This window comes from Scyliorhinus torazame, chromosome 16, assembly GCF_047496885.1.
Source record: "Scyliorhinus torazame isolate Kashiwa2021f chromosome 16, sScyTor2.1, whole genome shotgun sequence".
NCBI lineage: Eukaryota > Metazoa > Chordata > Chondrichthyes > Carcharhiniformes > Scyliorhinidae > Scyliorhinus > Scyliorhinus torazame.
Window position 1 is genome coordinate 36239507 of NC_092722.1, and position 17410 is coordinate 36256916.

General features: G+C 49.9%; 1 protein-coding gene across 2 annotated transcripts in view; it reads left to right on the forward strand.

Annotated features, from left to right (window-relative positions):
• tmco4 (transmembrane and coiled-coil domains 4) overlaps nt 1–17410 on the forward strand; it is a 149954-nt gene that overhangs the window by 46616 nt on the left and 85928 nt on the right. For both annotated transcript variants that reach the window (XM_072478253.1, XM_072478252.1), the window contains exons 9-10: nt 6964–7128; nt 14294–14430. In XM_072478253.1, the coding sequence (XP_072334354.1) occupies nt 6964–7128; nt 14294–14430 (302 nt within the window). The remainder of the gene's footprint in view (nt 1–6963; nt 7129–14293; nt 14431–17410) is intronic.

Below are 17410 nucleotides of genomic sequence, written 5' to 3' on the forward strand. Positions count from 1 at the left end.
TTCAAAGTCAGTGTGACATTAAAACAGCACAGTTGTAAGACAATTTGACACTGCTTGTGCTAATTGTCAAGGACAAGGACTGAATACCATAGCAACATGAAGGCACCATTGTTCACAATGCAGATAACAGCTAAGTCAGAAAAGCTAATGTTGCACATTGAAGATGGGTGGCTTGCCATCAAATCAAATGTGTTTGAGTCTAACCCAAACCAATTAGGATTATATTGGGGTGTGATTAGATGACTTAAGACAGATATGAAAGTGTATAACTGAAAAGTTTCCGCCCGCCATTTTAGTGTTGTCTGTCCTTAATTTCTGTCTTTAATTCTCAGAGTCTTTCTGTAGTGTCTTTGGGTTGTGTTGTCTGTCCGTAATTGCTGTCTTTAATTCTCTTAGTCTGTCTGTTAAGGTTTTTGTTTTTTGAGATGACTTTTGGGGGTTCTGGTCTTTGATTCTGTCAGTCTGTTAGTCTACTTTTGACTTTGAGTTTGAGTTTAGCTGAAGATTAGCTCTCTCTCTCTCTCTCTTCATGTTTCATTGCCAGACTTTGACCTTTTAAAAGTTACTTTCGAGCTGTCTGCCTAAGCAAAAAAGATAATGTCTGTAATTCTCTGAAAGCTTCGAATTATCTACGAATTGCCTTTTAAATGACTTTCAAATTGTAATCAAGCAACTACAAATAAAACAATTATTTTTGGCACCTGAGAAGTTTTAACTGAAGTTTCTGCTGAGTCCCAGTATTCGTAAAGTGCTACTGGTAACCGAATAGCAGAAATAATATAAATTCCTTCAACTTTACACAGTCGAATAATACAAGGGATCGAACAACTTGGCATAGTCCAGAAATATTACAAATCTTACAACTTGTCGTATTGCGCCAGGACTTTGATTCATCAACTAAGCTTCCCCCAAACTTGGCGTAGTTCGACAGGTTAAGATCCCATCAATTAAAGATTCCTACAGTGTGGTAGCGAGCAGGATGCGGGAGTTTCCCGATGGCTGACCTGGCGAGGCTGTCACCGGTATCTAGTACTAATTAGGTAACTTAATGATGCCCCACGGGCTTTACACTACAAATGACTGTCCCACCAGCTGATGCGCTGGGACTGCGCCCGTCAGCTCCCCACTAAAGCGAGGGAGCAGCACTTAAACCGATCCCGCAGAGCAAACCCCAGACAGCAAGCAGCCACATCAACCGCATAGACCAGCTCTGTGATTCTGGAATGCAGACATGGCCAGGCTCATGGGCATAGTCGAGCCCCGGAGGGATACTCTATTTTCCCCGAGGGCGTCGGAGGGTCAGCAACAGGGCAGTCAACGCCCCTGGGAGGCAGTGGCAGCAACCGTCAGCACGGGGAGTGTGACCAGGAGGACCATCATCCAGTACTGCAAGTAGCTCAACGGCCTCCATTGGACTGCACGGGCGAGTTGGCATCAACACCCTGGCACCAGTCCCGGCATCCATCCCCGCTCCCACCGGCGCTCCATCCACCCCCAAGCACAATACCGCGCCTGTTTCCAACATACCCTGGCACCCACCAGCTCAGCCCACCCATGTCCGGCAGTGGTGTCCACGCCTGTCCCCTGCCATGCCCACCCGCGAAGCGTGAAGCGTTCGGATCACAATGCGCCCATCTGTGTTCCGCAGTAGAAGTTAACACACAGTTGGCGGGAAAGGGCCCAGAGGGGCGGTGGGATGCTGGAACTCTGAGTCCTTGCCCCCTACGAGGAAAGTCGCGGGGTGGCCGAGGACAGATCGGACACCGTCATCGAGCTTGGCCTACGCCGTAGATGTGAGGATCCACCCAGATAACCTGTCACATGTGAGTCGTTCATGCCTACATGATGATCCTTCCCACACATTGACTACATGACCTTTCTCCCACAGGGTCTCCAGCTGGCGATGCTGGCCATTCTAGCGTGCCCCCCCCCCAAAAAACCACCCTTGCCCTGCACTCTTCCCACATCCCACGTGCTGCATGCAACCAGTTGCCCTGCACTCTTCCCACATCCAGGCGTGCCCCATCACCCCCTCCCTCCAAGGTATACCACATATAGGTGATGGGTATGACAGCATACTGAGCAGACAGACAGGAGTCAGACAATGGAATAGATTGAGAAGCTCCAGAGCTCGGCTCACAGCGGGTTATCATCAATTTGCTGCCTTAAATGCAGCAGGGGCTGTTTAACACAGGGCTAAATCGCTGGCTTTGAAAGCAGACCAAGGCAGGCCAGCAGCACGGTTCAATTCCCGTAACAGCCTCCCCGAACAGGCGCCGGAATGTGGCGACTAGGGGCTTTTCACAGTAACTTCATTGAAGCCTACTTGTGACAATAAGCGATTTTCATTTCATTAAATATTGACCCACTGACAGCCGACAAAGGCCCATCACCCTGGAGCGATGTAACACAGACCCTGGGAGAGTGGAACAGAGTGATGCTGGGGTGGGTGGGGTGGGGGGGGGGGGAGGGGGGGGAATGCACGGTTATGGGGGCCTCCCTCGTCCTCTGGGCATACCAGACCCTTGCCGCGGCTGCCTGTCCTCCATCTGGCTGGTCCTGTGAGTCCTCCCCAGGCTCATCCTCCAGCCCTTCCTGGTCTGACTCCTCCTCGTCCCCCTTGGAGATGGCTGCATGTTCCCCTTCCTCAACCTCCACATTGCCCTGCTGCTGTGCCAGATTGTGGAGAGCACAGCAGAACACCACAAAGTGGGTGGCCCTCTGGGGGGGGTGTACTGCAGTGCACCACTAGAGTGGTCGAGGTATTGGACCCACATTTTCAGCAGCCCGATGCACCGCTCAATGACATCCCGGGTGGCCACGTGGGCCTTGTTACATCCGCAACGGTCACCAGCCTTCATACTGGCGATATTAGCCAGGACCTAAGCGGGGTACTCCTTATAGAACATAGAACATACAGTGCAGAAGGAGGCCATTTGGCCCATCGAGTCTGCACCGACCCACTTATCCCTCACTTCCACCCTATCTCCGTAACCCAATAACCCCTCCTAACCTTTTTTGGTCACTAAGGGCAATTTTATCATGGCCAATCCACCTAACCTGCACGTCTTTGGACTGTGGGAGGAAACCGGAGCACCTGGTAGCACGCAGACATGGGGAGAAAGTGCAGACGCCGCACAGACAGTGCCTCAGCGGGGAATTGAACCTGGGACCCTGGCGCTGTGAAGCCACAGTGCTATCCACTTTTGCTATTGTGCTGCCCATCTCCCAAGAGCTAACCAGTCACCCGGGGTGACCCTTGAAGGTGCTGAGGATCTCCGACTGCCCAGCATGCACGTTCCCAGGGATGATCTTCAGGTAGTGGTCGGACACAAGCTGGTTGTTGAGGGAGAGGAACCCCTTCCTATAAATGAAGGGTACTCTCAGACCGTCGGGTGCACACAAGGTGACAGCATGCCATCTATTACCCCCTGGACCTGGAGCATCCTGGTAATGGCAGAGAAACCTGCTGCCTGGTCATCTTGTTGGGCTTGGTCCAGGTCGAAGTTTATTTGGTCAGCTGCCTGAGCAAACCAGGCATTGTGACTTCACGGATGCCCTTGTGGGCTTTTGGTTGGGAAATGCCACACGGGTTCCCGCTCGAGCCTGGAATGATCCCGAGGCATAAAGGTTCTAGGCTGCGGTGACCTTGATGGCGATGGCCACTGGGAGCGGGTAGCCTCTTCCTTCATGTGGTGCCAGGTCCACAAGGGGACATGGCGCAGGTGCTGCACCATCACCTTGTTGACGAGGAGCCTCCTGCGACACACGCTGTCCATCATCAGTTCAAAAGACCAGTAACGCCTGTACACCTTGGGCCGCCACAGGCCACCCCGTCTGGGTCCCTCCCTGGCCTGATGGGCGGCCGGATCCTCAGGGTGTGGGGCGGGGCCCTGCACATGGGCAATCACCTCGGGCCTATGTTGACACTGCTGCCTTATGCAGCATCTGGCCTGCCAGCAGCACTGTGAGGGCAACTTCCATAATGTGATATCTGTAAGGAATTGGAGTGGTTGTGAGACTGACAATCAGCTATGCCTTCCAACCAGGACCCACGGGTCCACCCAGGCCTCCCACCCTCATCGCCTGCCACCCCTCAGGGTGCCATCCAGCATGCCCTGCACACGCACCTCCGGCGCAGTAGGGACCCCTGGGTGGCAGGCCCACTGTCCCCAGGCTGGCTGCCCAATTTTGAAGATGGCTACTCACCACCTCAGATCCCCTCAGCAGCCATTCCGCTGGGTTCACGTTTTTAAATAGGTGTACTAAACTGTGCCCACGTGACCGCTCGCCGGAGTGGCGGTTAGATCATGGGAGCCCATTCGATTGGGGATCCTTCCCGTTAATGGTATGAATAATTGGTGATTATTGCTTTCTCAGCATGCCGCAGGATCCGGATCTCGCCAATGGGAGCGGGCCGGTAAGATGGAAAACCATTCGGCACCTGGTGTGGTCCCCGATTTCGGCCTCACCTGTGATCTAACCTGCCTGCTCGTTTTCGGGCCTGGTGCGTCGAGGCTGGTAGATCGTGCCCAAAGTAAAATCTCACTAGAGGGCAGGCATAGTCCTTGGGATTGAACTGACTGCATGGAGTGTGGAAAACATTCAGGAGTGGAAACACTACTCAATTATTTGCTTCTCCCTAGCTCAGGAAGGCGTGGGGAAATTGAAGTGCTTGGACTTTGTTCCGCAAAATCAGGTTCAGCTGTGATGCTTTCCAAAGTTAAGCAGCCTACGATCACTGTATGGACTTGCATGTCAAATGCAATCAGTTGATAAGACACATTCATTCAGCTAGTATCCATTGAACTGTGCCCCAGCAACAGTCAGTGTCTTCAGGAGGGACAGAGACAGACAATTGAGGAAAAGCTGCAGCCAATTTCTGTTGGCATAATTTGATCCGACAAATTACTTGGTTCGCTTTCAGATAAAAATCAGAGCTGGTAATGACTGAAGGGTTTGTATGAACTGTGTTTCATGGTTTAGCTACCTCTTACAAATGTTGAAATTACTTCTATTAATATCTTTATAGTTTGCAGATATAGTCTCATTTCAGTGAAAAATAATCAGGAGCTGGATGATTGTGAAACCTGTGTTCAGTGCTCAATATGACTTTCAGTCCTTGCGTGGCCGCAGTCATCACGTATCCATAGGGCACAAAAATCATGATTGCCTCAATGAGAGTGGAGAGAGAGCAAGCATGAGAGGAAATAGTGTGAGAATCATAAAATTCCTACAGTGCAGAAGGAGGCCATTCGGCCCATCGAGTCTACACTGACCCTTCGAAAAAGTACCCACCCTCATTCTATCCTCTTACCTCCACCTGACCTTTTGGGCACTAAGGGGCAATTTAGCGTAACCAATCCACCTAACCCGCACATCTTTGGACTGTGGGAGGAAACCCGAGCACCCGGGGGAAACCCACGCAGACACGGGGAGAACATGCAATCTCCCACCCAAGGCTGCAATTGAATCCAAGTCCCTGGTGCTGTGAGGCGGCAGTGCTAACCACTGTGTCACCGTGCTGCCCATATACGAGAAGTCGGTATAAGAGGAACAAAAGAACCCAAGGGAAACAATGCGCAAATCAGTGAGGTAAGGGAACACAAGCATTGAGCAATTATGTAAATAATACCTAAAGTGATGGCAGCAAAACAAAAGGAACTGATTCATGAGTAGCAGGCGAGTGGTTTGGGTCCAAATCAGGGACAAGTTCAAGTATATTTCTGGAAAGCTAACACCGTAGCCTACTAAACCGAGGGATAGGGAAATCCCAAATGCGCATCTGTATCATGTGGGAACTCTAGAATCCTTTCCAAGTCCTCAGCAATTAGTGTGCAAAACGTGGGGTGGCACAGTGGTTAGCACTGCTGCCTCACGGCGCCGAGGTCCCAGGTACGATCCCGGCTCTGGGTCACTGCCTGTGTGGAGTTTGCACATTCTGCCCATGTCTGCGTGGGCCTCACCCCCACAACCCAAAGATGTGCAAGGTAGGTGGATTGACCACACTAAATCGCCCCTTAATTGGAAAAAATGAATTGGGCACTCTAAAATTTAAACAAACAAAAAAATGTGCAAAATGTGCTGCCTGCTAGAGGAGCTTGAGCTACGGTTTTTGAAGCTTGAGCAGGAGCTGGTGTCTAATGCATCTGGGAGATTGAGAGTTGTGTGGATAGCGCATTTTAGGAGGTGGTTATCACATGGTTTATCAGTGTGCAGACAGGCAAGGAGGACCAAGGTGGGTGCAAGTGTTCCCTGAGTGCACTTTGATCTCTAACTGCTATTAAATTGCCAGTTCTGAGCACTAGTGAGGAAGATGGTTCCCCAGGAGAGTATGGGCCTGAGCCAAGTCCATGGCACCATGGCTGACTCAGCTTTACAGGGGGAGAAGGGAAGACTGAAAAACATAGTGATAGGGAATTCAATAGGGACACAGATGGGCATTTCTGTGGCTGCCAACCTGATTCCAGGAAAGATCCAAAGATACTTTGGTGTGCACTTGAATTGCTAAACTATTGCACCTCTTTCAGAAGCTGCTTTTCTGCTTTAATTTGTGGAAAACTGAACATTGGCTGCATTGCGGCATTCATGTCTTGGAGATAGAAGATTGTGCTTTATTGTCTCACGAGGACCTGAGTTTGCAATCTAAGTAAGCACTTTGGTGCAGTGTTGCAGGACCACTGCATTTTTGGATGAGACATTAAATATTACATTTGCTCTCTGGGTAGAGATATTTCTTGGCACTATCCGAAGAACAACAGGGGAGTTTGCTTGTCTCATTACTGTCTGGACCTTGCTGTGTGCAAAGTGGCTGTCCTGCTGTGCTACACTACATCAGTAACTACACTTCAAAAGCACCTCATTAGCTGCAAAGCATTTTGAATGCCCTGAGGTCATGATAGGTAGCATATAAATGGAAGTTATTTTGTGTTCCCCTTAAATTATGCATTTGTTCTCCATCAGGAAGTTTTGAGGCACCTTGGCGAAGCCTGCTGCAGTCCAAAGAGCAGTACTGCCTAGCCTGGGAATCAAAGTACTTGATGGAGCTGGGTAATGCCCTTGAATCTCTACTGAATGGCTTGGTTAATATGGTAGCACAGGAAGCCCTAAAGTACACGGTTCTGTCAGGTAAGGCAAACACCCACGATGAATATATGCTTCTCGTGGCATTTTCAACAAGATTCAGTTTACCAACAAGGTATTTGGCACAGAAAGCATTGGAATTTTATAAATGAGATTGAATTTTAAAATAAATTGTAGCTCCATGCAAATCACGACCGTTATTAATATGGGCCAGAATTAATGACCAGCAACAAAGCAACCATTTTGAATAAAAACATTTTTTTTAAAAACAAAGCAACCATTTCATATTAATAATCTCCCCACACTATTCTAATTTGTGATGATTTCTCTGTGATATTCTAATAGTTAAAAATCTCAGTACAGTATTATAACTTTTAATGATCTCCCTGCCGTATTCTAATTGTTATTAATCTCCCTATGGTATCCTAATTGTTAATAAGTTGCCTGCAGTATTCTTATTGCAGTAACCTCTTTATAGTATTCTAGTTTTTGGCAATCACCTACTTCCTAATTAATAATCTCCCAGTGGTATTCTGATTATTGGTGATGCCCAGCAGTATTCTGTCTCATTATTGTCAATCCACACACTTTAGCAAACTTGTAAGAAGTCAGAATGTGATTGAATTCTCTGAGTGCACAATGCTATTCATATGAATTAAGAAAAATGTGGTGACGGTGTCACTTCTGATTTGAAGTTTGAAATTCTTTGAGACCGAGTGTGAACGTATCATGAGACACTCAAATTTTATAAGACGTATCTCTGCATGAAGAGTTTACATGTTCCTGCAGTATCTAATTCTGAGCGAATATTTTAATTATGTTTGTGGTATACAAGTTCAGTTGTTGCATTGAAGAAGGGTGCAATTCTTCTGAAGTCATTCAAAATGAAATCATGAATAAATTTATTCCATTCTTGTTAGATAACTCAAACATTGACATATTGCAAATTCACTGTGTTTCACACGCAGAAAGTTTTAACTCACTCGCTTTGGAAACGAAGCAGGAGGGCAGTTAAATTAAAGCAGGAGAGTTATCCTGCCCTTTCCTGCCCTGATTTATTGACTGCAGTATTGACTGCAGGACACCGGCCCAAGATGTTGATATCCGCCTCAACTACGTAGATTGGGACTTCCGGTTGCGGCGATGCTCAGCTAAGCCGCACGTTTCGGCGGCGGCGATGCTCAGCTAAGCCGCACGTTTCGGCGGCCCCAGCTCCGACGGACTTTCGGGCTCTTTTTGAGAGCCCCAACGGGAATTTTGTTTTGACAAAACCCGGTGTGGGGTGAAGAAATAAGGAGTCCCCCCCGCAGTGTGCAGGAAAAAGATCGGTGGCGGTGGCCAGATCACGAAGGATCCTCGAGGGCAGCGGCAGAGAAAAGAAGGAAGCAAGATGGCGTCGGAGGGAGGCCAGGCGACATGGGGACCGGATCAGGATGAATTCCTCAGAAGGTGTGTGGAGGAGTTAAAAAAAGGTGGTGCTGGCCCCGATGTTGCTGGCAATCGATGGGTGCAAAGAAACACAAAAGGCCCAGGCGATAGAGCTCCGTGTGGTGAAGGAGAAGGTAACTGAAAACGAGGATGAGATCCTGGGCCTAGCGGTCAAAATGGAGACGCACGAGGCGCTACATAAGAAGTGCATCGAAAGAATTGAAGTCCTGGAAAATAGATCAAGGAGAAAGAACCTCCGGATCCTGGGTCTCCCCGAGGGAGTGGAGGGAGCTGACGGCGGGGCTTATGTGAGCACGATGCTACATTCGCTAATGGGAGCTGAGGCCCCCTCGGGACCCTTGGAGGTGGAAGGGGCTCACCGGGTCCCTGCGAGGAGACCAAAGGCTGGAGAACCACCAAGGGCGATGGTCGTGAGATTTCACCGCTTCAATGACCGAGAGGTTGTTTTGAGCTGGGCCAAGAAGGTACGGAGTAGCAGATGGGAGAATGCGGTGATACGAGTGTATCAGGACTGGAGCGCGGAGGTGGCGAGAAGGAGAGCGAGTTTCAATCGAGCCAAGGAGATGCTGCATAAGAAGAAAGTAAAGTTTGGGATGCTGCAGCCTGCGCGATTATGGGTCATGTACCACGATAGACTCTATAATTTTGAAACGTCGGAAGAAGCATGGACTTTCATCCAAAAAGAGAAACTGGACCAGAACTGAGGGACTGATGTTGGGGGGGAAACGACAATGTTGATGTATAGAAATATAAATTGGGGAAAGGGTGGTTCACTGTATCGGGACGGTCTTTGACGGGGGGGACACTGAGAAATGTGGGCGCCGGTAGGGAAAAAGGGACATAGGTGGGGGATGGGGAATGGGAACGGGGCTGTAGGGGGAGCTGCGCCATAGGGGGCGGGACGGTTTTAGGAAAGCGCGGGTCTTTTCCCGCGCTAGAGAGATGATGGCGGGAAGACAGGCGCAAGGAGGATGGGAGTTCCACACACGGGGGGGGGGGGTCAAGGAGAGAGCGGGAGAAGCCGGGGTCAGTTGAAGTCAGCTGACTTTCGGAAGCAATATGGGGGGGGTAGCCATGCTAGATGGGGATCTAGCGGGGGGGGGCGGGGGATAACTGGGTTGCTGCTGCTGGGATCGAGAGGGAGCTGGTAAAAGAAGAGGTGGTCGGGGTGGGAATGCGCCGCCTGGGGGACTGGTGGGTGCGTGGGACCTGGCCCCCCCCCCCCAATCCAGCTGATCACGTGGAACGTGAGAGGCCTAAATGGGCCGATTAAGAGGGCCCGAGTGTTCGCGCACTTAAAAGGACTGAAGGCAGACGTGGCCATGCTTCAGGAGACGCACCTGAAGGTGGCGGATCAAGTTAGGTTAAGGAAAGGATGGGTGGGACAGGTGTTCCACTCGGGGCTGGACGCAAAGAATAGAGGGGTGGCTATATTGGTGGGGAAACGGGTGTCGTTCGAGGCTAGGAATATAGTAGTGGACAACGGTGGCAGATATGTGATGGTGAGTGGCAGATTGCAGGGAATGGAGGTCGTGCTGGTAAATGTATATGCCCCGAACTGGGACGATGCGGGATTTATGAAGCGGATGCTGGGACATATCCCGGACCTGGAGGTAGGAAACTTGGTAATGGGAGGGGGGGGGATTTCAATACCGTGCTGGACCCAGGGTTAGATAGATCTAGATCCAGGACCGGAAGAAGGCCGGCAGCGGCCAAGGTGCTTAGGGGGTTTATGGACCAAATGGGGGAGTGGATCCGTGGAGATTTGCTAGGCCGCTGGCCAAAGAGTTCTCCTTTTTCTCCCATGTCCATAAGGTATACTCCCGGATAGATTTCTTTGTTTTGGGTAGGTCACTGATTTCGAGGGTGGAAGGAACGGAGTACTCGGCCATAACTGTTTCAGACCATGCCCCGCACTGGGTGTATCTGGAACTAGGAGAGGAGAGGGAACAGCGCCCACTCTGGCGACTGGATGTGGGATTATTGGCGGATGAGGGAGTCTGTGGAAGGGTGCGGGGATGTATCGAAAGGTACCTGGAGGCCAATGATGATGGGGAGGTCCAAGTGGGGGTAGTATGGGAAGCGCTGAAGGCGGTGGTCAGGGGAGAGTTGATCTCCATCAGGGCTTACAAGGGGAAAACAGAGGCCAAAGAGAGGGAGAGATTACTGGGGGAGATTTTGAGTGTGGATAAAAGATATGCGGAGGCCCCGGACGAAGGACTATATAGGGAGAGGTGAAGACTCCAGACGGAGTTTGACCTGCTGACCACAGGGAAGGCAGGGGCACAGTGGAGGAAGGCACAGGGGATGAGATGCGAGTATGGGGAAAAGGCGAGTCGGCTGCTGGCCCACCAGCTTTGTGAGAGGATAGCGGCGAGGGAAATAGGGGGAGTTAGGGATGAAACGGGAACTACGGTGCGGAGTGAAGGGAAGGTAAATGAGGTGTTTAAGACCTTTTATGAGAGGTTATATAGGTCTCAACCCCCGGAGGGAAAAGAGGGGATGCAGCAGTTTCTGGACCAACTAAGGTTCCCGAAGGTGGAGGAGCAGGAGGTGGCAGGCCTGGGGGCGCCAATTGGGGTGGACGAGGTGACTAAAGGGCTGGGGAACATGCAGGCAGGGAAGGCCCCGGGACCAGACGGGTTCCCGGTGGAATTTTATAGGAAATAAGTGGACTTGCTGGCCCCGCTGCTGGCAAGAACCTTTAACGAGGCCAGAGAAGGGGGGACTCTACCCCCGACAATGTCGGAGGCGACGATATCACTAATCCTGAAGCGAGATAAAGATCCGCTGCAATGCGGGTCTTATAGGCCTATCTCGCTCCTGAATGTGGACGCCAAGTTGCTGGCAAAAGTGCTGACAATGAGGATAGAGGATTGTGGCCCGGGGGTGGTGCACGAAGACCAGACAGGGTTTGTAAAGGGGAGACAATTGAATGTCAACGTGCAACGGCTATTGGGGGTGATAATGATGCCCCCAGCAGAGGGGGAGGCAGAGATAGTGGCAGCAATGGATACAGAGAAGGCATTTGATAGGGTACAGTGGGAGTACTTATGGGAGGTGCTGAGGAGGTTTGGGTTCGGGGAGGGGTTTGTCAGTTGGGTTAAACTCCTCTATGGGGCCCCAGTGGCAAGTGTAGTCACAAATCGGCAAAGAACGGAGTATTTTTGGTTACATAGGGGAACAAGGCAGGGGTGCCCTCTGTCCCCATTACTGTTCGCGTTGGCAATTGAACCACTGGCCATAGCGCTGAGAGACTCTAGGAAATGGAGGGGGGTGGTTAGAGGTGGAGAGGAACACCGAGTGTCACTCTACGCAGATGACCTCCTGCTGTATGTGGCGGATCCAGTGGGGGGGATGACAGAGGTTATGCAGATATTGAGGGAGTTTGGAGACTTTTCGGGATATAGGCTTAACATGGGAAAGAGTGAGCTTTTCGTAATACACCCTGGGGACCAGAGTAGAGGGATAGATGGCCTGCCGCTACGGAGGGCGGAAAGAAACTTCCGATATTTGGGGATTCAGATAGCCAGGAGCTGGGGAACTTTACACAAACTCAATCTGACTCGGCTGGTGGAGCAGAGGGAAGAGGATTTCAAAAGGTGGGATATGCTGCCGCTGTCACTGGCGGGCAGAGTGCAGGCGATTAGGATGATGGTCCTCCCAAGGTTTCTATTTGTGTTTCAATGTCTCCCCATCTTGATCACTAAGGCCTTTTTTAAGAAAATAGATAGGAGCATTATGAGCTTCGTGTGGGCAGGGAAGGCCCCGAGGGTAAGGAGGGGGTTCCTGCAACGTAGCAGGGACAGAGGGGGACTGGGTTGCCGAATTTAGGCGACTATTACTGGGCAGCCAATGTGGCGATGATCCGCAAGTGGATGATAGAGGGGGAGGCGTGGAAGAGGCTGGAGATGGCGTCCTGTAAAGGAATGAGCTTAAAAGCGCTGGGGACGGCGCCGCTACCGCTCTCCCAGGAAAGGTTTACCACGAACCCAGTGGTGGCGGCAACATTAAGTATCTGGGGGCAATGGAGGTGACAGAAGGGTGTGTTGGGAGCCTCGGTGTGGTCCCCGATCAGGAACAACCATAGGTTTGCCCCAGGAAGGTTGGACGGAGGGTTCCAGAGCTGGCACCGGGCAGGAATTAGGAGAGTGGGAGACTTATTTATAGATGGGACGTTTGCGAGCTTGGGAGCGCTAGAGGAAAAGTATGAGCTGCCTCCGGGGAATATCTTTAGGTATATGCAGGTGAGGGCGTTCACGAGACAACAGGTGAGGGAATTTCCGCTGCTCCCGACACACGGGATCCAGGATAGAGTGCTTTCGGGGGTGTGGGTCGGGGAGGGCAAAGTGTCCGAAATATACTGGGAGATGAGAGAAGAGGGGGAGGGGCTGGTAGAAGAGCTGAAAGGAAAATGGGAAGAAGAGCTCGGGGAGGAGATTGAGGAGGGCTTGTGGGCTGATGCCCTAAGTCGGGTAAATTCCTCTTCCTCGTGTGCCAGGCTTAGCCTGATCCAATTTAAGGTGCTGCATAGAGCACACATAACGGGAGCGAGGTTGAGCAGGTTCTTCGGAGTGGAGGACAGGTGCGGGGGAAGCCCGGCGAACCACACACATATGTTTTGGTCGTGTCCAGCACTGGAGGAGTATTGGAGGGGAGTGGCAAGAGTGATCTCGAAGGTGGTGAAGGTCCGGGTCAAGCCAGGCTGGGGGTTAGCTATATTTGGGGTAGCGGATGAGCCGGGAGTGCAGGAGGCGAAAGAGGCCGATATTGTGGCCTTTGCGTCCCTGGTAGCCCGGCGAAGGATTTTACTCGTGTGGAAGGAAGCGAAACCCCCCTGCGTGGAGGCCTGGATAAACGATATGGCGGGGTTCATAAAACTGGAGCGGATGAAGTTTGCGCTGAGAGGATCGGCTCGGGTTCTCCAGGCGGTGGCAACTGTTCCTTGACTATCTAGCGGAACGTTAGGGGAAAATAGATAGCCAGCAGCAGCAGCCGAGAAAGAGGGGGGGGGGGGGAGGGAGGAAAGGGGGGCGGGGGGGAAGAGAGGGGGGGGCAAACTTGTTTTTGTTCTAGTTGGGGTGGAGGGGGGGGGGAGCACCATTTCTTGTTACTTTGTTAGTTCACTACTTTATTTAAACAATGTTATCTATTAGTTATTGTGTTACCGTTTTTGTTGATTTGTAAGGGGGAAAAATTGTGTTTGAAAACTTTAATAAAATATATATTTTTTTAAACCACGTAGATTGGGCTTGGACGATGTCCGAATCCATTTACCTAAGCCAGTCTAACGATGGCTTCCCTGCCGGGAAAAATCAGGTGGCAACAACAATTAGAAAAAGAAGAGAGCGAACTGAGCCTCCCCTTCCAGAGCACTAACATTGTGCCAAGACCGTTCCTCTGGGTATCTGTTAGCAGCCTCCTGCTGCCTGATGTTAACAGCTGGTCAGCCACTTCCTGCTGGCTTTCCAGCAATTTTAGTTTTACTTCTGCTGCCAGATAGTCAACTGTTAGATTTTCCACTTTTCCGCTTGGGTATCAAGAGCAGACCTATGATCTCCAACATCCTATTTGTACAGTATTACGCAGCCACTTTGAACAATGGGGTTCTTCCTGTGCTTTGGGTTAGAATGGGGATCAGAACACATACGAGAAGAGTGGAGCCAGATGTGAGCCTTGGTTTCTCCAGAGGCAGCAGTTGTGTTGAATTTGGTTCATACCCATGTCACATCTTTAACTACCTCATCTTTGCACTCACTAGGTATTGTGACTGCACTATCATGGCCAGCCTCACTATTGACTGTTGCCAATGTTATCGACAATCCCTGGGGAGTCTGCCTCAGTCGTTCAGCTGAGGTTGGAAAACATCTGGCCCAGGTGCTACTGAGCAGACAACAGGTAACTGGTGTATTTCATGTTGGGTTACGTAACGTGACAGATTTATGAAAATGAGCAAACACAAATTCTCTAAATTTGCCAAAGCATTAATTAGTTAAATTATTGAAGTAAAATGCACCCAGCAACCAATGTAGAAAACACCAGCACTTTGTTATTCTCCACTGTTTCTTCCTTCCTCCCTTTTGAAAGTTTTGGTTTCCTCTTTCAAGCACAGTTCCATACTTTATGTCCAGTATGTCACCCACGTGGCTATTAATTTTGACTGAGTACTGATTGACAAGTTATTCAACTGTCCAAACCAGCCACCTACAGACATACACTCATTATGGGGTCACTTTGTAGCCAGCAAGCAGCAGTCATACATAATGTTTTGTGCAATGAAGTATCTCAAAGCTCTACACCGAGACAAGAAACAGGCTGAGCAGTGAATTGAGTTATTGGTGTTAACTGAAGACGTGGCTAAGAAGGGGGTACAGTGAACTGGGAAGGTTTAGTGTGAGACTTTGTGTTGGGCCAAGGCAGATAAAAGGTGTACCACTGAGGTTGATGCAGGAAGAGGGGCGAGTGCAAAGAGTGAAGGGAACACATTGTTGGAATTTCCGGAGGTAAGGCGTGTTAAGGATTCACGGGGGCTTGTAGATGGACAAGAATATTGAATATGATAAGGCAGCACGGTGGCGCAGTGGTAGCACTGCAGTCTCACGGCGCCGAGGTCCCAGGTTCGATCCCGACTCTGCGTCACTGTCCGTGTGGAGTTGGCACATTCTCCCCGTGTCTGCGTGGGTTTCACCCCCACAACCCAAAGATGTGCAAGGTAGGTGGATTGAACACGCTAAATTGCCCCTTAATTGGAAAAAATGAATTGGGTACTCTAAATTTATTTTTTTAAAATAAATAAATATTGAATATGATAGATTGGGGGATGGAGAGCCAAAGGAGGTTGAAAATGGAACAGGACATCTTGTGGGATAGGATGTGGGTGCTGTACATTTGGACAACTTGCGGTTTATGCATGATGGAACTCGAGAGGCTGGCAGGGCGAGCAATAGAGTAATTGAATTTTGAATTCTAGAAACCATGGACTTCAGTTGCAACAGTAATGGGGGTGAGATGAAGGCGGATGTAGAAATGGACATTCTTAGTGGTGGTTAGCATGTGGAGTTTGAAGCTCAGTTCTGAATCAAACAGGATACTGAGGTTGTGCCTCTCAAGTATATATAAAACAGTGGATCCTTGTGCTTATGAATAATATTGCCACAGGAAAGAATGTAAACAAGGAAAACGAGGAGGCAAAGGATATTTGATTTCCTGGACTCCGCTGCGCTACTGGACTACACCGTGATGCCTTGGCTACATTAACTCTACTCTGCAACTTGGTTTCTCCCCAGTGTGAAGTAATTTGTGCAATCCTGTTGTGTCATCACCCATATTGTTACCTGAGAGCCTCAGTATTGTGCCTTAGTGCATTGCTGGCTTATCACTATGCTACTGTGTTGGTCCTAAATAAAAATACGCTTTCACCCGACCTGAATTTCATTTTCCCCACTATCTTCTGGGTGTTACTGTGACCTCCAACTTTGCTACCATTTCCTACTCCAGTTATATTCTTTTCCACTATTTCAATACATGGTGTGCTTTTGCAGGCTCTGTTTGAGAATTTTCACTCTATGCTGACCTAGTTCTTGTCTATTCCTGCTCATTTTCATCTTGTTCTGGATGCTTACACGCTGCTAAACAATCTTAGCTCTGCTACTATCTACTTGCTTCCTTTGGCCACTGACCACGTATGCTTCAGAACTCGTAACATTGCTGCGCCAGTTTGGGCTGGCGCCTTGAGCCCTTTCTGCTGTTCTTGACCTTGTGTGCTCCTTATTCTTAATTAATTTTATGGGATGTGGCCATCAGCATTTATTGCCTATCCCTGGTTGCCCTTCAGAAGTTGGTGGTGAGCTGCCTTCTTGAACCACTGCAGGCTCTGAGCTCCATGTACCTCCACTGTGCTGTTGGGGAGGGAGTTCCAGGATTTTGACCCAGTGACAGTGAAGGAAAGGCGATATATTGCCAAGTCGAGGTGGTGAGTGACGTGGAGGGGAACCTGCAGGTGGTGGGGTTCCCAGATATCTGCTGCTTTTGTCCTTCCTGATGGTAGTGGTCGTGGGTTTGGAAGGTGCTGCCTAAGGAACCTTGGTGAGTTCCTGCAGTGCATCTTGTATATGGTGCACACGGCTGCCACTGTTCGTTGGTGGTGGAGGGATTGAATGTTTGAGGGGTAGCAATCAAGCCGGCTGCTTTGTCCTGGATGGTGTCAAGGAAAAATGAGGAGAGGCAATATAAACTGAGTGATACAATTTTAAAGGGAATGCATGCAACAGGAGCTCGGCAGCATTCAGGTTTGAGCTGACAAAAGGCGAGTAACATTTATGCCACACAAGTGTCAGCCATGACCATAATTCCATGGCATTACTATCACTGAATCTTCCATCATCAATATCCTGGGGGTCACTATTGATCAGAACCATTATTGAATCAGCCATATGGTTAGGTGGATTGGCTCTGCTAAATTTACCCTTAATTTCTAAAGGCGAGTTGGGGGTTAAGGAAATAGGGCAGGGATGGGGCCTGGGCCTGAGGGTTGGTCCAGACTCAATGGGCCGAATGGCCGCCTCCTGCACTGAACGGATTCTATATAAACATTGTGATCACAAAGGTAGGTCAGATGCTGAGAATTCTGTGGCAAGTAATTATCAAAGCCTGATCACCATCTATAAAGCATAAGTCAGGAGTGTAGTGCAATACTTCCCACATGCGTGGATGAATGAAGCTCCAAATATACTCAAGAAGCTCACCACCATCCAGGACAACGCAACACCATCCAGGACAACGTAACTTGCTTGATTGGCAGCCAGTCCACAACCAGAAATATGATGCAGTCCAGCAACTCATTGAGCCTTCCAGAGAAATACCTGCCAAGCATATTGAC